The sequence below is a fragment of the Choloepus didactylus genome, chromosome 9 (genome assembly GCF_015220235.1).
Source record: "Choloepus didactylus isolate mChoDid1 chromosome 9, mChoDid1.pri, whole genome shotgun sequence".
Classification (NCBI taxonomy): Eukaryota; Metazoa; Chordata; class Mammalia; order Pilosa; family Megalonychidae; genus Choloepus; species Choloepus didactylus.
Window position 1 is genome coordinate 16,142,298 of NC_051315.1, and position 13,070 is coordinate 16,155,367.

Sequence of the window (13,070 nt, forward strand, 5' to 3'; positions counted from 1 at the left end):
GCAGATCCCCGGGTCCAGGTGCCGTTGTCCTCCAGTCCCACTGGGCACACTTGGACTCTCCTTCCAAATTCCAGCTCAGGTTTGCCTTGAGATCTCGGCCTCCCAAGCATCCCTCCTAGTCCAGGCTAGAGCACTGTCCTTATTCAAGGAGTCCGGAAGCATGCTTCCTCTCACACATCTCACACCACGGTCCTAATTTTTAACATGGCCCTCGCATTACTGTGGTGATGAGGCAGGCTTCAACAGTGGCAGCTTTTCAGCGGAAAATGGTTTCCACCTTAAGTCTTTCCCCTTGATTTTCTGCCCCTGCTTCCTTTAAAGATTTTAGCAGTAACATAATACCTTACATTTGTATATGTCGCAGAGTGAATTTCACACATTAAAGTCATTTTGATAGGGACATTTTTATACCAAACACTTTTTCAAGCAGTTGCAACAAAATGCCTACATCATATTTTTAACTTAGTTATCATTATCAAATATTTAAAAAAACCCCACCCAAACCTTGAGCTGTGTGGATGGGGTGAGGATGACAGACATATTCTTGGGCAGTAACCTGGTTTATTTACAGCACTGATTTTCAACTTTTGCTACACATTGTAATCATCTGGGTTCAACCTCCAAAAAGTCTAATTTAATTGGTCATGAGAAGTTTTATAAACTCCCCAGGTGATTCTATTTTTTTAGCCAGGATTGAGTACCACCATTCTAAAGTTTTTGGCAATAATAACAATATTTTACACCGAATAGTTTACCAAGTGATTTTCATACAAATTTAGAACACCTTGATGTTGGGGACACTTTGAAGCTATTGCATCAAAATGCTGGTGTCAGTTTATTAACTTCTGTTACCAAATTTATAGAGCAGACACCCCCAGCCTCCACCCCATCCTTGAACTGCACAGTATGGGGGAGACATAAATATTCCGGGTACTAAAGTTAAATGTTGACTTGTTGACTTGAAGACTTGGGTTTAAATGTTAGTGACAGTTGGCAGAGGAAACCAGATGTACCCATGGCCTGCCCTGCCCCTCCACTCGCATGCCCAGAAGGACCCCATGGTCAGGGAGCAAGGGCACATGGTCCAGGCACCCCTGGATTATTAGCCAGTGCCTGATAACCCTTAGGTATCTGGATCTTCAGCTAGAGCTGAATGAGAGCACCCAGCTCAGGCTCAAAGCCTAATTCCAAGTCCAGTTCTCATGGGATTTTATCTGCCTCTGAGTGGCTGTGTATTGTAGGAATTCAGAGCAATTAGGAGATCACATGGTTTCGGAGGTCAGCTGGGACCTGCCTGACCACCCAGCCCCAGAGCAAAAGGAATTTGAAGAACAGGCCTGTGTTTGCCAGAACCTTTTCACCTCAGTGACCTCATTCTCTGGAAGCGTGGCACACTACAGCCCTAGAATTTGGCCAGCTGGGTTCATAATCCATCTTTCTTAAGGGAAGAATGAAAAAGGAAGGCAAATAGAGATGCAGAGTAATCTCATAGGTAAGGATGATGGAGGCCCTGATAAATAGGTCCCCCTTGGTGTGTGCACGAGGGATGGGAAGGGAATTCACATTTACTAGTCACTTATGCTGCCCTGCGCTGGGCATGTCATTCATCCATTAGGCATTTTCAAGGACCTACCATATAGGCCTGTGCTGAGCACGGGGGTCCCATGAACACATTGTGGCTCCTGCCCCTCAGGGCTCTGGGAAGAAGGGAGAGAGCCAGCATGCAAAGAAATCAAAGAAGTCAGCACATGAATAAGGAAACGTATCAAAACAACCCTTAAGCCCTCCCAGGGATGCTTTAGGGATGTCTGCAGGTAGGCCACCACTGTGTGCCTTCGTCCCCTCCCTTCACTCTTGTGCCATTCTGTGGGGTGGCAACAGCATTGGCCCTGGTTTGCAGGTGGGAGCTGGGTAATCAGCTCATGGTTCACAGGTTGCTGAAAGAGAGACCTGTGACTCACACTGTCTCACTTTGATCCTAGCTTCTCTGGCTGCTACCTTGGCTCACCTCTGTTGCTTTTTCCTTGAGACTTTTTTTTTAATGCATCTTCAGTACCTGGAAAGTCTTGCCTACCAGCTTGGCTTCTTTGTTTTCTGTTGAGCTCAAGGTGTTAGGAGGAGACAGTATGGCACATCCTTGTCCTTATCACCTTCCTCCCAGGACACCGCACCTGAAGGACTTCTGAGGCACCCACCTGTCCCTATCCTGATGGGGAGGTTCTTGAGGTCCCTTATCAGTCTGGAGCAGCTTGCAGGGGCTTTGGCGCCACAGAGCTCCAGCACGGACCCTTGGATAGAGCCGAGTCCTAGGGGTGGGCCTCATGCCATGGGAGGGCTTAAGGGTTGTTTTGATACGTTTCCTTATTCATGTGCTGATTTCTTTGATTTCTTTGCATTGACAGTTTCAGCAGTCCACAAAGAAACCAAGCAGTTCTTCACTCTGTATAATACCCTGGATGACAAAAAGGTTTATCTGGAAAAAGAGGTAAGAACCTTTTTAAAAGAAAGTAACTTAATCAGATGAGCAGCTTACAGTGCTTTTGCCCCAGGGAGTTCAAATGGACTTGATGTCTGGGATGCCTTCGGTTCCAGCAGAAGGAGCACCTGCTACATGCCCGGTACTGGGACACAAAGTCAGAAAAGGCACGACCCTGGGGAGCTCATGGTGTACGGGGCACGGGAGACTTGTGACAGACCACTTTATAGTTGCATGTGAGAAATGCCATGATGAAACCAAAAACAATGGAAGCACAGGAGGTGGGAACAGAAAGGTCCTGGAGTTGGTGAGACTTGTGTTTGAGTTTTAAAGGAAGGGAGAAGCCAGCTAAATGAATTGTGGGTGGTGGGCTTGTCATAATTTACAGAGAAAACAGCTATTGTATCATCATTGGTAGACTCAGGCATGAACTAAAAGTTCAAAGCAGGGGTGAGAAGGGGTTAACCAGGGTTCTGACGCTCTTCCTTCTTACTCTCCAACTCTCTCACTCAGGTTACCTCCACTAATGATTCAGGACTCCCACAAGTGGGACAACAAATGTTTGGGGGCCCAGAGAGCAATACTGGGCTTGGCAGTTGCAGCACGGTGTAGTGGAGAGAGCATGAGCTTTGGAGTGGGATAGTCTTATAAAATGGGGCTGACACCTGCTTCAGGTGGTTATGGTGAGGTTACAATGAGAAAATGTCAGTTTCCTTGTACTTGGTAAATTCTCAGTGCATATTAATTCCCTATCCACCCCCTCACCTTGAAATTGACAGAGGATTTGTTTTCTTGTTATCGGCGCCCTGTGCCCTGAATTAAATGCCATCCTAATGAGAACAGTTTTACAAGAGTATCTTTTACATAACCCCAAATTTAGGGAACTGTAATTATTGTCACCTTTGTCCATCAAAGCAGGTAAATATCTAGAAGCTCCCCTACTAGAGGGCACTCCTTGAGGAGGGGGTTGGGTTTCATTTTTCTCAGTACCCAGGACCTTATACAGTGACCAGCTCATAACAGATCCTTGAGCAATATTTGAATAGATGAATGCAGTTGATGGGATTTAGGTCAGTCCTGGGGGTTAGCGCTGCCTCATACCTAAGCCTTGGGGTCTTCCTGCCTGGTGAGGGGAAGTCTTACCAACCTAAATTAGGGACAGGCCAGCCCCTTCTCAGAGGGTCTTGAACCCCATTAGCCTTCATCATTAGTATTTAAAGTTGTTGTATTAACAACTGGAGTGGTATCTGTTTGGGCTTTTGAATTCTAAGCCATGTTAGCACAGTTAGAACTTGGCATTTGAAGAAATTGTTTATTTTATTCCAAATGCATTCATGCCTGTGATATTTTAGCCTTAAAACATCCCTGTAGAGTAGTAGGACAAGACTGTGGTTTCCATGTTACACATTGTGAACCTGAGGTTAGTCCTGAGATCACAGGCTGACTAGGTCTTGACTCAGAGCCCCTCCCTGCAGGGTATCACTGGGGCAGATGGAGGGTCCTCCCTTGGGGGCTAAGGCAGCTTCCATGGGAATAGGGGCCAAGGAGGCACTCAGAGCCACCCAGCAGCTGGCCGCATTGGTGAGAAGATTCTGTAGGAAGGAATAGCATGAGCACCACGTTCTCACCCCCTCCCACTTGATTCCCACTAAGCAACAGCCCTGGAAATAAAGCGCAGTGTTTGGCAAGTGGAAAGGGGCTTTGGGGCAGCTTGTGCACAGAGCCCTAATGTTAGCTTAGTGTCTTCTCACCTGGGCTTCAGGTCCCTCCAGAGAGCCCTCTTCCTGCATTCCTGTGGTAATGGGTGGTAGGAAGAGGAGTTTTCGGGGAGTGTGGAGAGGTGGATTCCCTGGGAAGAACTGTGGGGCTAAGAACACATTGCTCTTTTTCCCGTGTGACTTTAATCTACATTAACAGTGTGTGTTCCTTGCAGAAGAGGTATGGAGAGACAACACAAGCTTGCAGTGGTTGAGGTAGCACGGTGCTCTCTCAGCCTTTTGTTAATAGATTTTTTTCTTTTTTTTTTACTTCCCCAGATCAGCCTGCTGAACTCAATTCACGAGAACTTCTCGCAGTGAGTACCGACAGTTCTTCCTATAACGCTCCTGTGTGCCCTGCACTTTGTATTCAGCTCACCTTGGTATTGCAGGAGCACGACTAGAAAGGCAGGTGTAAGACTGTGTGCTGTGTGGGAGTCTTACACCCCAGCCACACTGCTGAGTACAGGCAGAGCTTGGTTCACAAGGTCTCTGAGTTCCTGCCAAAATATGATGTTGTTAGAGTGAATTTTTAAAACACCAAGGAAGACCTTAGGGAAATAGCTAACACATAAATAATTTGACTCTGCCTAGCTACTATAATCTCTTTTGTATATCAGTTTCACCTTAGTAAGATCAGATAAATGCCATTTGTGCTTGGGCACATAGAGTACTTTAAAATTTAGATAATGAAATAAATAATCTTTAGTATTTTTTGAAGATTTAAAAAATCTCTTGGTAGGTTTGTTTTTAAGATAATGAGAAGTGAATTTTTTTTTCCCGTAAATTGAACAGCAAGGCCCATCGTTACCCAAATTGCACTGCCCCCAAGCCTGCGTCTCCGCCCACCTGTCTCCTGGGGAGCCCCAGGGCTTGTTCTCTGTAGAGCAGGCCTCCTTTCTTTCCCAGCTCAAATCTCTGCTGACCCCAGGCAGGTGACCCTCAGGAAAATTGACTGAGATTTTAATGGATTTATAAGCACTGGATTTTCAGCTTTTCTAATTTAGAAAAACAAAACAAACAAAAAAACAGACACAGTTCTCTGGTAAGATTCCAATTCAATCAGTGACTTACCATCTTGTGACATGTCTAAAACTGATGCCTTCGTCATTACTGCCTGATAATTGAGAGAGCCGGCAGTTTGAGTGTTTTGGGAAGAGTTCTTCTCTCTGGCAGCCCATCCTCTGGAAGACTTCTCAGTCCCTGGTGTGCATATGCTCTGTCATCCTGCCATCAGGACCTGTGGAGCTGGAGGTGAGGGGGGAGGTTTTAGGACATCAGAGAATCCACTAGACTAGCTGTTCCTTCCAGTAACCCCAGTTTTAGGAAATCTCAGAATCCATCTGCTCATTTTGAATTGTCTAAATTCTCAGATGTTTAAAAACCAAATGGAGTTTATTTCTAAAGCAGCACATGCCATAATTCAAAATGTTTTGTTGATTGTCATTACATTTTATTTTAAGACACATGTTAGTTAAGGAAAGTGTAGAGAGAATTTGAAAAAAGAATAATATGTTAAGATTAATATTCAAATAAGACTACTAAGGCTAATTAATGTTCATGCCTTCTTCAAGGTTTGGATCCTTTCATTGCCTAGGGCCTCAGGGGTCCCTGTAGCTCCCCTAGGCCTGGCAAAGGCCTATTACCTCTTGGGGCATAATCTGGGTGCGGGGCTCTGCCTTCCCTCCCCCATGATCCGATGTGCTGGTCATACATCCTCTGTTTTTCTTTCAGAGCCATGGCCTCTCCTGCTGCCCGGGACCAGTTTTTACGTCAGATGGAACAGATCGTAGAAGGAATTAAGCAAAATAGAATGAAGGTCAGAAGGCTCGTTCTCCTCTCCCCGAATCTTGAAAATTAATCTGAAAAAGAGAATGTGGCCTCTGTTTTGGAGCCCAGACTGCAGACCTGGGGAGAGCATGGCACCTCGGGATGGTTCTGGAATGGGGTTTCAGTCTCTGGGAGAGGGTTCCCACCCTGAGACAGATTGTGCAGTTGGCAGGACGTGCTTCACGAGCTGCCCACACCCACACCCCATGGCTCAGAGGCTGCTGTTAGCAGTAGCACCCATGCATTGAACACCTACTATGTGCACTGTGTTAATCCCCAGTTTTAAAGATGAGGAAACCAACTTTCACCCGCAGGTGCCTTTCCTTGCTGAGAATCACTTCCTCACTGGATCTTTGGTACCTGATATTCTGTAGTAGCGCTTCATTCCTTAGGATCTCGAGAGTATTTTAGTTCTCAGGCATCCCCTATAACAATTCAAGCCATCCATGATGGCTAGCGTCAGAGGAAATTGAGCCAGAGAAGTCAGAGAAAGAAGAGAGGAACTGAAAAGGGACATGGAAGCACCAGAGGCAGCTTTGCAGAGCCTCACTCCATCTGGGGGCAGCAAGGTGTCTTTCTTCGCTCTGAGGCTCTGCACATGGGACAGGTTTCCTCAGTAGTAATGTACACGTGCTGAATGTTTGGAAAATACACAGCTGCAGTGTCCCACCACCATCCCCCAGATGAATCCTAACTACCACTTCCATATATTCCTTGCCTTCGGTCCAGTTTACAGAACATATCACTAGTGACAGGCACAAAAAGGAGACCAAACCTAAGTCAGCACTTGCCTTTAGCATGCTTGCCTTCCTCTTGCCAAGAACAAATGGGGTCCATTCTCAATGAGCTGGCATTGAGCATGGAAAACCTGGCTGACTGAAAGCCTCTAATACCCATTCTCAGCGTGCTGGGTCGCCTCCACTCCAGCCACTGCTTCTCCTCAGGTTGCTGCATGTGCTCACAGCAAAGAACAGGATGCATTAGGGTTCCATTCCTTTGGTTTCCCCTTCCTGTTAACTTAGAGTGGCGTTCCTGGGGAGGGAAATGGTTCTGACTCCCTAGTCCTCTTCTTTCTCTCTAGTCTTGCTCCTGGCCAGTTGGGGGCAGCTTCTTATGTGTCTTCCTCCCCCACCAGACAGGGGTACCAGAAGGATGGTCAGGAGAGGCGGGGGGAGCTCTTGTCCTCACGTCTGTGTCTCCAGTGGCTCATGTAGTGCCTGACCCGTGACAGGTGTACAGGGCTCTTTTTGAATGCGTGAACACATTCAGTGGACCCTGAAAGCACTTCTCAAGAGGGTTCCAGCTAAGGCTTGAATATCGATAAGCACCCTGAATAGAATGCATCTGTCTGCTTTACTCTCATCTGCGTGGATATGTTTTGGTGTGTTCGTTTAAAGGAAACTTGAAGATCCTGCTCAGAGTAGGGGTGGTGAGGGGAGGGCAAATTCCCCTGAATGGGCAGTGTCAGGGTGTGCGTGGAGGAGACCCCTATTGAATGCAAGCAGTAGAAGAGCTGTTGATGTTCTATCTCAGGCTTCTGGGTAAAGAGGGGTTCCCATGACATTTTGGCCTCACCCAGAGGAGGTAAGTTCTCTGAATCACTCTGGAGTACTGTGAGAGTGGGCTTGGCAAAGCTGTCTGGGGTTCCTGACCTAGAATGTGAAGAGGTGTATGGCTAGTAAGTAGGCATGGTAGGAGTGCACAGTGGGATGCAAGAATAGTGTAAAATATGCAACTTAGACCTGAGAATCAGTTCCTGATTCTGAGAGTAGTGCGACTCTTACACCACTTCTTACCATGTTAAATGTGAAGAAAGGCTATCTTTTTTGAGCCTCTGCTGTGAGCTACATGATATATTATTCACTTAACATTTACCATCTCATGTTCCTCATACCAAAGTGTGATCTAGGTGACACTATCCTTATTTTATAGGTAAGGAACCTGTCATTCAAAAATGTTGCAGCCAGGGCTTTCTGGTCTCCAGCTCATACCCTTTCTGGGTTGCCACACTACCTCCCATGGTGGGTCCTGGATAAATTCATAATTGATTTACAGTGCATTGACGACACCAACAGGACATAAGCATTCATGGCCAGCATTGTTGCTGAAGCACAGAGCAGATAGGAAAGGTCTGGGATGGATCTACCTGCTGTGCTCAATAGAGGTAGGGACCCAGCTGCAAGGTCCCTCCCAGCCTAGCAAGAAAAATATGGTATCTGGTGGCTTTGGGAAGTGGGATCCAAGAAGTAACAGCAAAAGTAGTTGTGGCAGGTGTGGTGACAGATGCAGGAAGTGTTGGGAAGTTGTCAGTAGAGAGTAGGGCTGGCTCCTTCCCTAGCACTTGGGAGTAGGTGACGCCAGGACAAGGTGGGAGTGCCCACTTCTGGAAGGACCTGGGTACAAGGCAGGTCACCCAGCTTGAGACGTGGTGCAGGTTTGCAGGTGTGCATGTGCAAAACATGGGAAGGGAGGGCACAGAATCTAGGGATAAGGTCACCAGTGGGTGCAGAGGGTCTGGGTACGAGATCAGGAGTGGATCAGGAAAATAAATCCCATGTGGGCTGGGCCTTCCTTTCACCTAGGTTGGGATGGACCTCAAGGACACTAGATTGCAGGTCAGCCTGTGTCATCAGCAAGAGGCCCATGCTGTGGAGAGACTGGAGAGAACTGCTGAATAAATTATAACCAAGTCACCTGTTACTTGTGCTTATTAACTCTCAAATCCCTTCAAAAGTGTATCTTATTGTAATGTTCAAGCATCAAAGGGCCAGTGCAGCCAAGCAGAACATCACTCATGATTTCACTCTACAAACTCTTGAGCAGCTACCATGAGCCAGGCTCTTTCTACCCCATTTCCTGGCTGGCCAATGCTCTGAGTTTATCTTCTGAAAATAAAGCGCATGCCACAGCCAGCTCATCCTGCACTCAGGACTCTGCCAAGCACTCTCTCCTCCGAGTGCCCTCCTGGCCCCATGTCTGCAGTAGCCGTGGGCCATCCCTCTCTTCCAGCTTGCCCTGTTCGAGTCTCTGTGAGGCACTGATCACCCCTGGGAGTTTCCATACGCATCTGTGCCTGTAGGGAGCGCGTTTGCTGTCAGTCTCATGAGCATTAGTGACTGACTTTGTCTTGCTCACTCACTCCCCTTGGCGGCCCCCACACTCAGTAGGTGCTCAATCAAGATTTGTTGAATGAATCAGCTTCTCATTACCTTAGGAAAGTCTTCCTGAGCCAAAGGCTAGTCTTTATTTGTGAAATAAAAAATCCTGTAAACAGCCTAAATTGTCCAACAGCAGAAAGATAGGTAAGTAAGCAATAATGATCTGGAATATTGAGTAGTTGTTAAATTGATAGTTGTGGAAAGTTTATAATAATATGGAAATACTTGTGTTTAATGAAAAAAGGCCATCCAATTTTAAAGGGTGATCACAATTATTTAAATCAGAGTTTCTCAGTCTCAGCACTATTGACCTTTTGGGCTGGAGAATTCTTTGAGGTTAGGGGCTGTGAACTGTAGGATGTTTGGCAGTATCCCTGGCCTCTACCTCCAAGATGCCAGTACCACACTCTCTCCCCTGTAGTTGACAACCAAAAATGTCTCTGGGCATTGCTGAGTGTCCCCTGGAAGGCGGAATCACCCCCATTTTAGAACTGCCAACGTGTTTGTTGCAAAATTGTTCATGGTGGAGGCAAAAAAAAAGTAAAATAGAAGCAGTTAACTGATGGGATAATTGCTGAATAAATTATAAAGCCTCCATTCCATGTAATATCATGCATATAAATAAATAAAACTAATTCAAAAATGTTTAAGAGGAAAGTAGTGAAAAGATAGCCATCAAAATGTTAATGGTTACCTTTTGGATGTTGGAACTAAATGTATTTTTAAACATCAAAGCTGAATCTTAGAGAAGTTTTCTTGACCTTACAGACTGTGTGACTCAAACAACTGAGAGAAATCTGGGACTTTTTGTCCTTTGCAGTCAGGTGTTTTCTTGTCAGCGTTTGCAGCCTTTGGTTAGAACATGCCTTTTCACTGCCGTTTCCCAAAATGTTTCAACAGATGGAAAAGAAGAAGCAAGAGAACAAAATGAGAAGAGACCAGTTGAATGACCAGTACTTGGAACTGTTGGAAAAGCAGAGGCTGTACTTCAAGACGGTGAAAGAGTTCAAGGAGGTAAGAGGAAAGCTGGGCAGGACAACAGCTAAGAATGCTAGGGCCCCCACATAATCCAGTAACTCCTAAAGAGAAAAGGCCCAGGGGGGAAGAATTACATTTCACATGCGGCTAGGACATGCAGGCACTGACCATTTGTCAGTGCAGAAACAAAGAATAAATAAGCCGAGGGGGCTAAGGATTAGCTGTCAAAAATCAAAGACAAAGGGAAATGAAATCTGTTCCAGTTTGCTAATGCTGCCAGGATGCAAAACACCAGAAATAGATTGACTTTTATAAAGTGGGTTATTTGGTTACAAAGTTACAGCCTAAAGGCCGTAAAGTGTCCAAGGTAAGGCATCAACAATAGGTACCTTCACTGAAGGAAGGCTGTTGGTATCCGGAAAACCTCTGTTATCCGGGAAGGCGCGTGGCTGGCATCTGCTTGCCTCCAGGTTGCATTTCAGCTCCTGTCTCAGCTTCTGTGCATTCTTCAGAGTGTCTCTCTTGGCTGTAGCTGCTCTGAGCTCCTTCTATCTGAGCTCTTAAAAGGCTCCAGTGATTTAATTAAGATCCATGTTGAATGGGTGGGGCCACACCGCCACGGAAATAATCCAGTCAGAGTTACCACCTACAGTTGGGTGGGTCACATCTCCATGGAAACAACTTAATCCAAAAATTCCAACCTAATCAAGACTAAATACATTTGCCCACACAAGGTTGCATCAAAGAACATGGCGTTTTGGGGGACATAACATATCCAAACTGGCACAGACTTCTTCCTGTTTGCACCACAGGCCCTCAGGGCTGAAGGCTCAGGATGAGTACCAAAGGACACAGTTCCTTCAGATGTAGTAAGCTTGATTCCTTTGTTCCTGCCACAGCCTGAAGGCAGTTCCTTCAGAGCTGGCCAAGACCACAGAGATTTGTCTGCACCTCAGTTTTCTTCAGCCCAGAGTAAATTGAAAAGGTGGGGGATGGTATGGGGGGAAATGTAATATGGTTTTCAGACAGCTAAATATATTCCATTTAAAGGATTCTCCTTTTTAAAAAGTATTGTGTCCTCTTTTTGTTCTTGTTGTTGTTAAAATTGCCTTTCTGTTACAAAATAATGGAGATAATGAATTGTCTTCTGTTTTTTTAAAACCTTTTATTTGGCAAAAATTTCATATTGGCCACCATGAGTCGCCATTCCAAATTTCTAAGCTTTCTTCCACCACTGGGGTTGAGGAAGAGGTGGGGAGGGAAGCTTGCTTGCCACTCCCCCATCTCTACCCCTGCCTCAGCCGCAGTCATTCTGCTCTTTTTTTCTGTTTTGCATATTGCATTTCTGGTCAGAGCTCATCTGTGGTAGAAAAGCAGCTTGAAAGGTCGGGCCTTCATCTCAGGGTGGAGTCTTCTCCCAGAATCTTCTCTGTTCTGCCCTTGCCACCTGCCTCTCCCTGAGCTGCTTGGTCTTCTCTGCCTGCATTCTGGGTTCTCATCTCATTTTGCACCCTGGCACATGTGTTGGGCAATAATTATTCTTTATGGAGAGCACAATATTTGTTGGCCAGAACATTGCCTTTGGCCACTTTAAGTTCCTTTTCTTTGGTCTGGTTTACTGAACATTAATGGAGCATCTCTGCTGTTCCCATGGCCACCCAGTAGGTGCCACGCCACACCCTCAGGCTGACTCCCAGCCTCCTCTGACTAGAGACATTGGGTTCATCTCTAAGACTCACTCACTCAGCAAGAGGTTGCTAATTACATGTCTTCCAGGAAACAACGCATACTCTGAAATCACCTTATTTTTCCTATTACATTAGTTAATGTCTGAACCATAGCCTCAATACAAGTTCACAAACCTAAGAATTAATTTCTAGCTTAGCACTGATGAAAGCAAACTGTACCTTTTAATGAAGGCAGCCTTGGGTACATAATCTTGAATGAATTGAGCGCACTGATAAGTACTATGTCTGGTACATAGTGGGCTAGATATTGTCTTCAGCAGGAAAGAAATGGAGGTAATGAGACATTTTCCTTTTTCTTCCAGAAAGGAATACCTAAAGGGCTCTTTTAGTATTTGCTTTGAACCAACAAACGGTATCATTCTGTAGTCTCCCAAAAGGCTTCTAGGAGAAGGCATGAAATTTAATCAGTGCCCACACACACCACTTTAGAATATCTTCACTGAAAAATTCAAGCACCATCTCAGTGTGTTGTGATATATGTAATTTCCCGTGGTGCAGAGTCTTAAAGCAGGCTGTTTTGATGCTTCAGAATTGTTTTTGCCTCACCTTAAAAGTGAGGTGGGCTGACAGATCAAACTCATTTTATTTATTTATTGTTTTATCTTTTTCTTACGGAAATTTTCAGAAATACACAAAAGCAGAGGGAATAGTAAATGGTAGAACAGTAGAACTTCCAGTCTACCTGTTCTCTCTGTTCTCCTCCCCATATTTTTTTGTCTGGAGTTTTTTCTACCCCCACTCCCACCCAACCCCCAACAGATCTCAAAAACTTGTTTTTCAAAGAGCTTTCTTCTTAACTTTTCTAATAGGATAAATGTTACCCAGCTTCAACTTATCTCCCCACCCAGGAAAAATTAAACTGCCTCCCCCTTCCAAAGGATATGCTCAGCAAGTGTCAGAACACCTTGCTTCTGATGGTCCTTAAACCAACCCCCTTGTTCCCCAGCTCTCTGAATGGAAGATAAGTTTACATCCTATAGAAGAGCCAGCCCTTGGCTCACTAAGACCAGGATTATTGCTGCCATGCCCTCGTGGCTTTGCACAGAAGAGAACAGGGAGCACCTCTAGCTGAGCCAGTGAAATGGGAAAACTGCCTTTGAGGGTCTTGGATGCAGAGTGAACG

General features: G+C 45.6%; 1 protein-coding gene across 3 annotated transcripts in view; it reads left to right on the forward strand.

The window, feature by feature from the left end:
- The window catches only part of CCDC93 (coiled-coil domain containing 93), a 136,291-nt gene that overhangs the window by 110,184 nt on the left and 13,037 nt on the right, over positions 1-13,070 (forward strand). For 2 of the 3 annotated variants that reach the window (XR_005218913.1, XM_037850246.1), the window contains exons 20-23: positions 2,403-2,485; positions 4,513-4,550; positions 5,968-6,052; positions 10,122-10,235. Coding sequence is in view for 1 of the 3 variants with exons in the window: in XM_037850246.1 (XP_037706174.1) it covers positions 2,403-2,485; positions 4,513-4,550; positions 5,968-6,052; positions 10,122-10,235 (320 nt within the window). In the remaining 2 variants the exon portion in view is untranslated. Of the gene's footprint in view, positions 1-2,402; positions 2,486-4,512; positions 4,551-5,967; positions 6,053-10,121; positions 10,236-13,070 lie in introns of those variants that run through there. The other variant, XR_005218914.1, reaches the window with a different exon arrangement.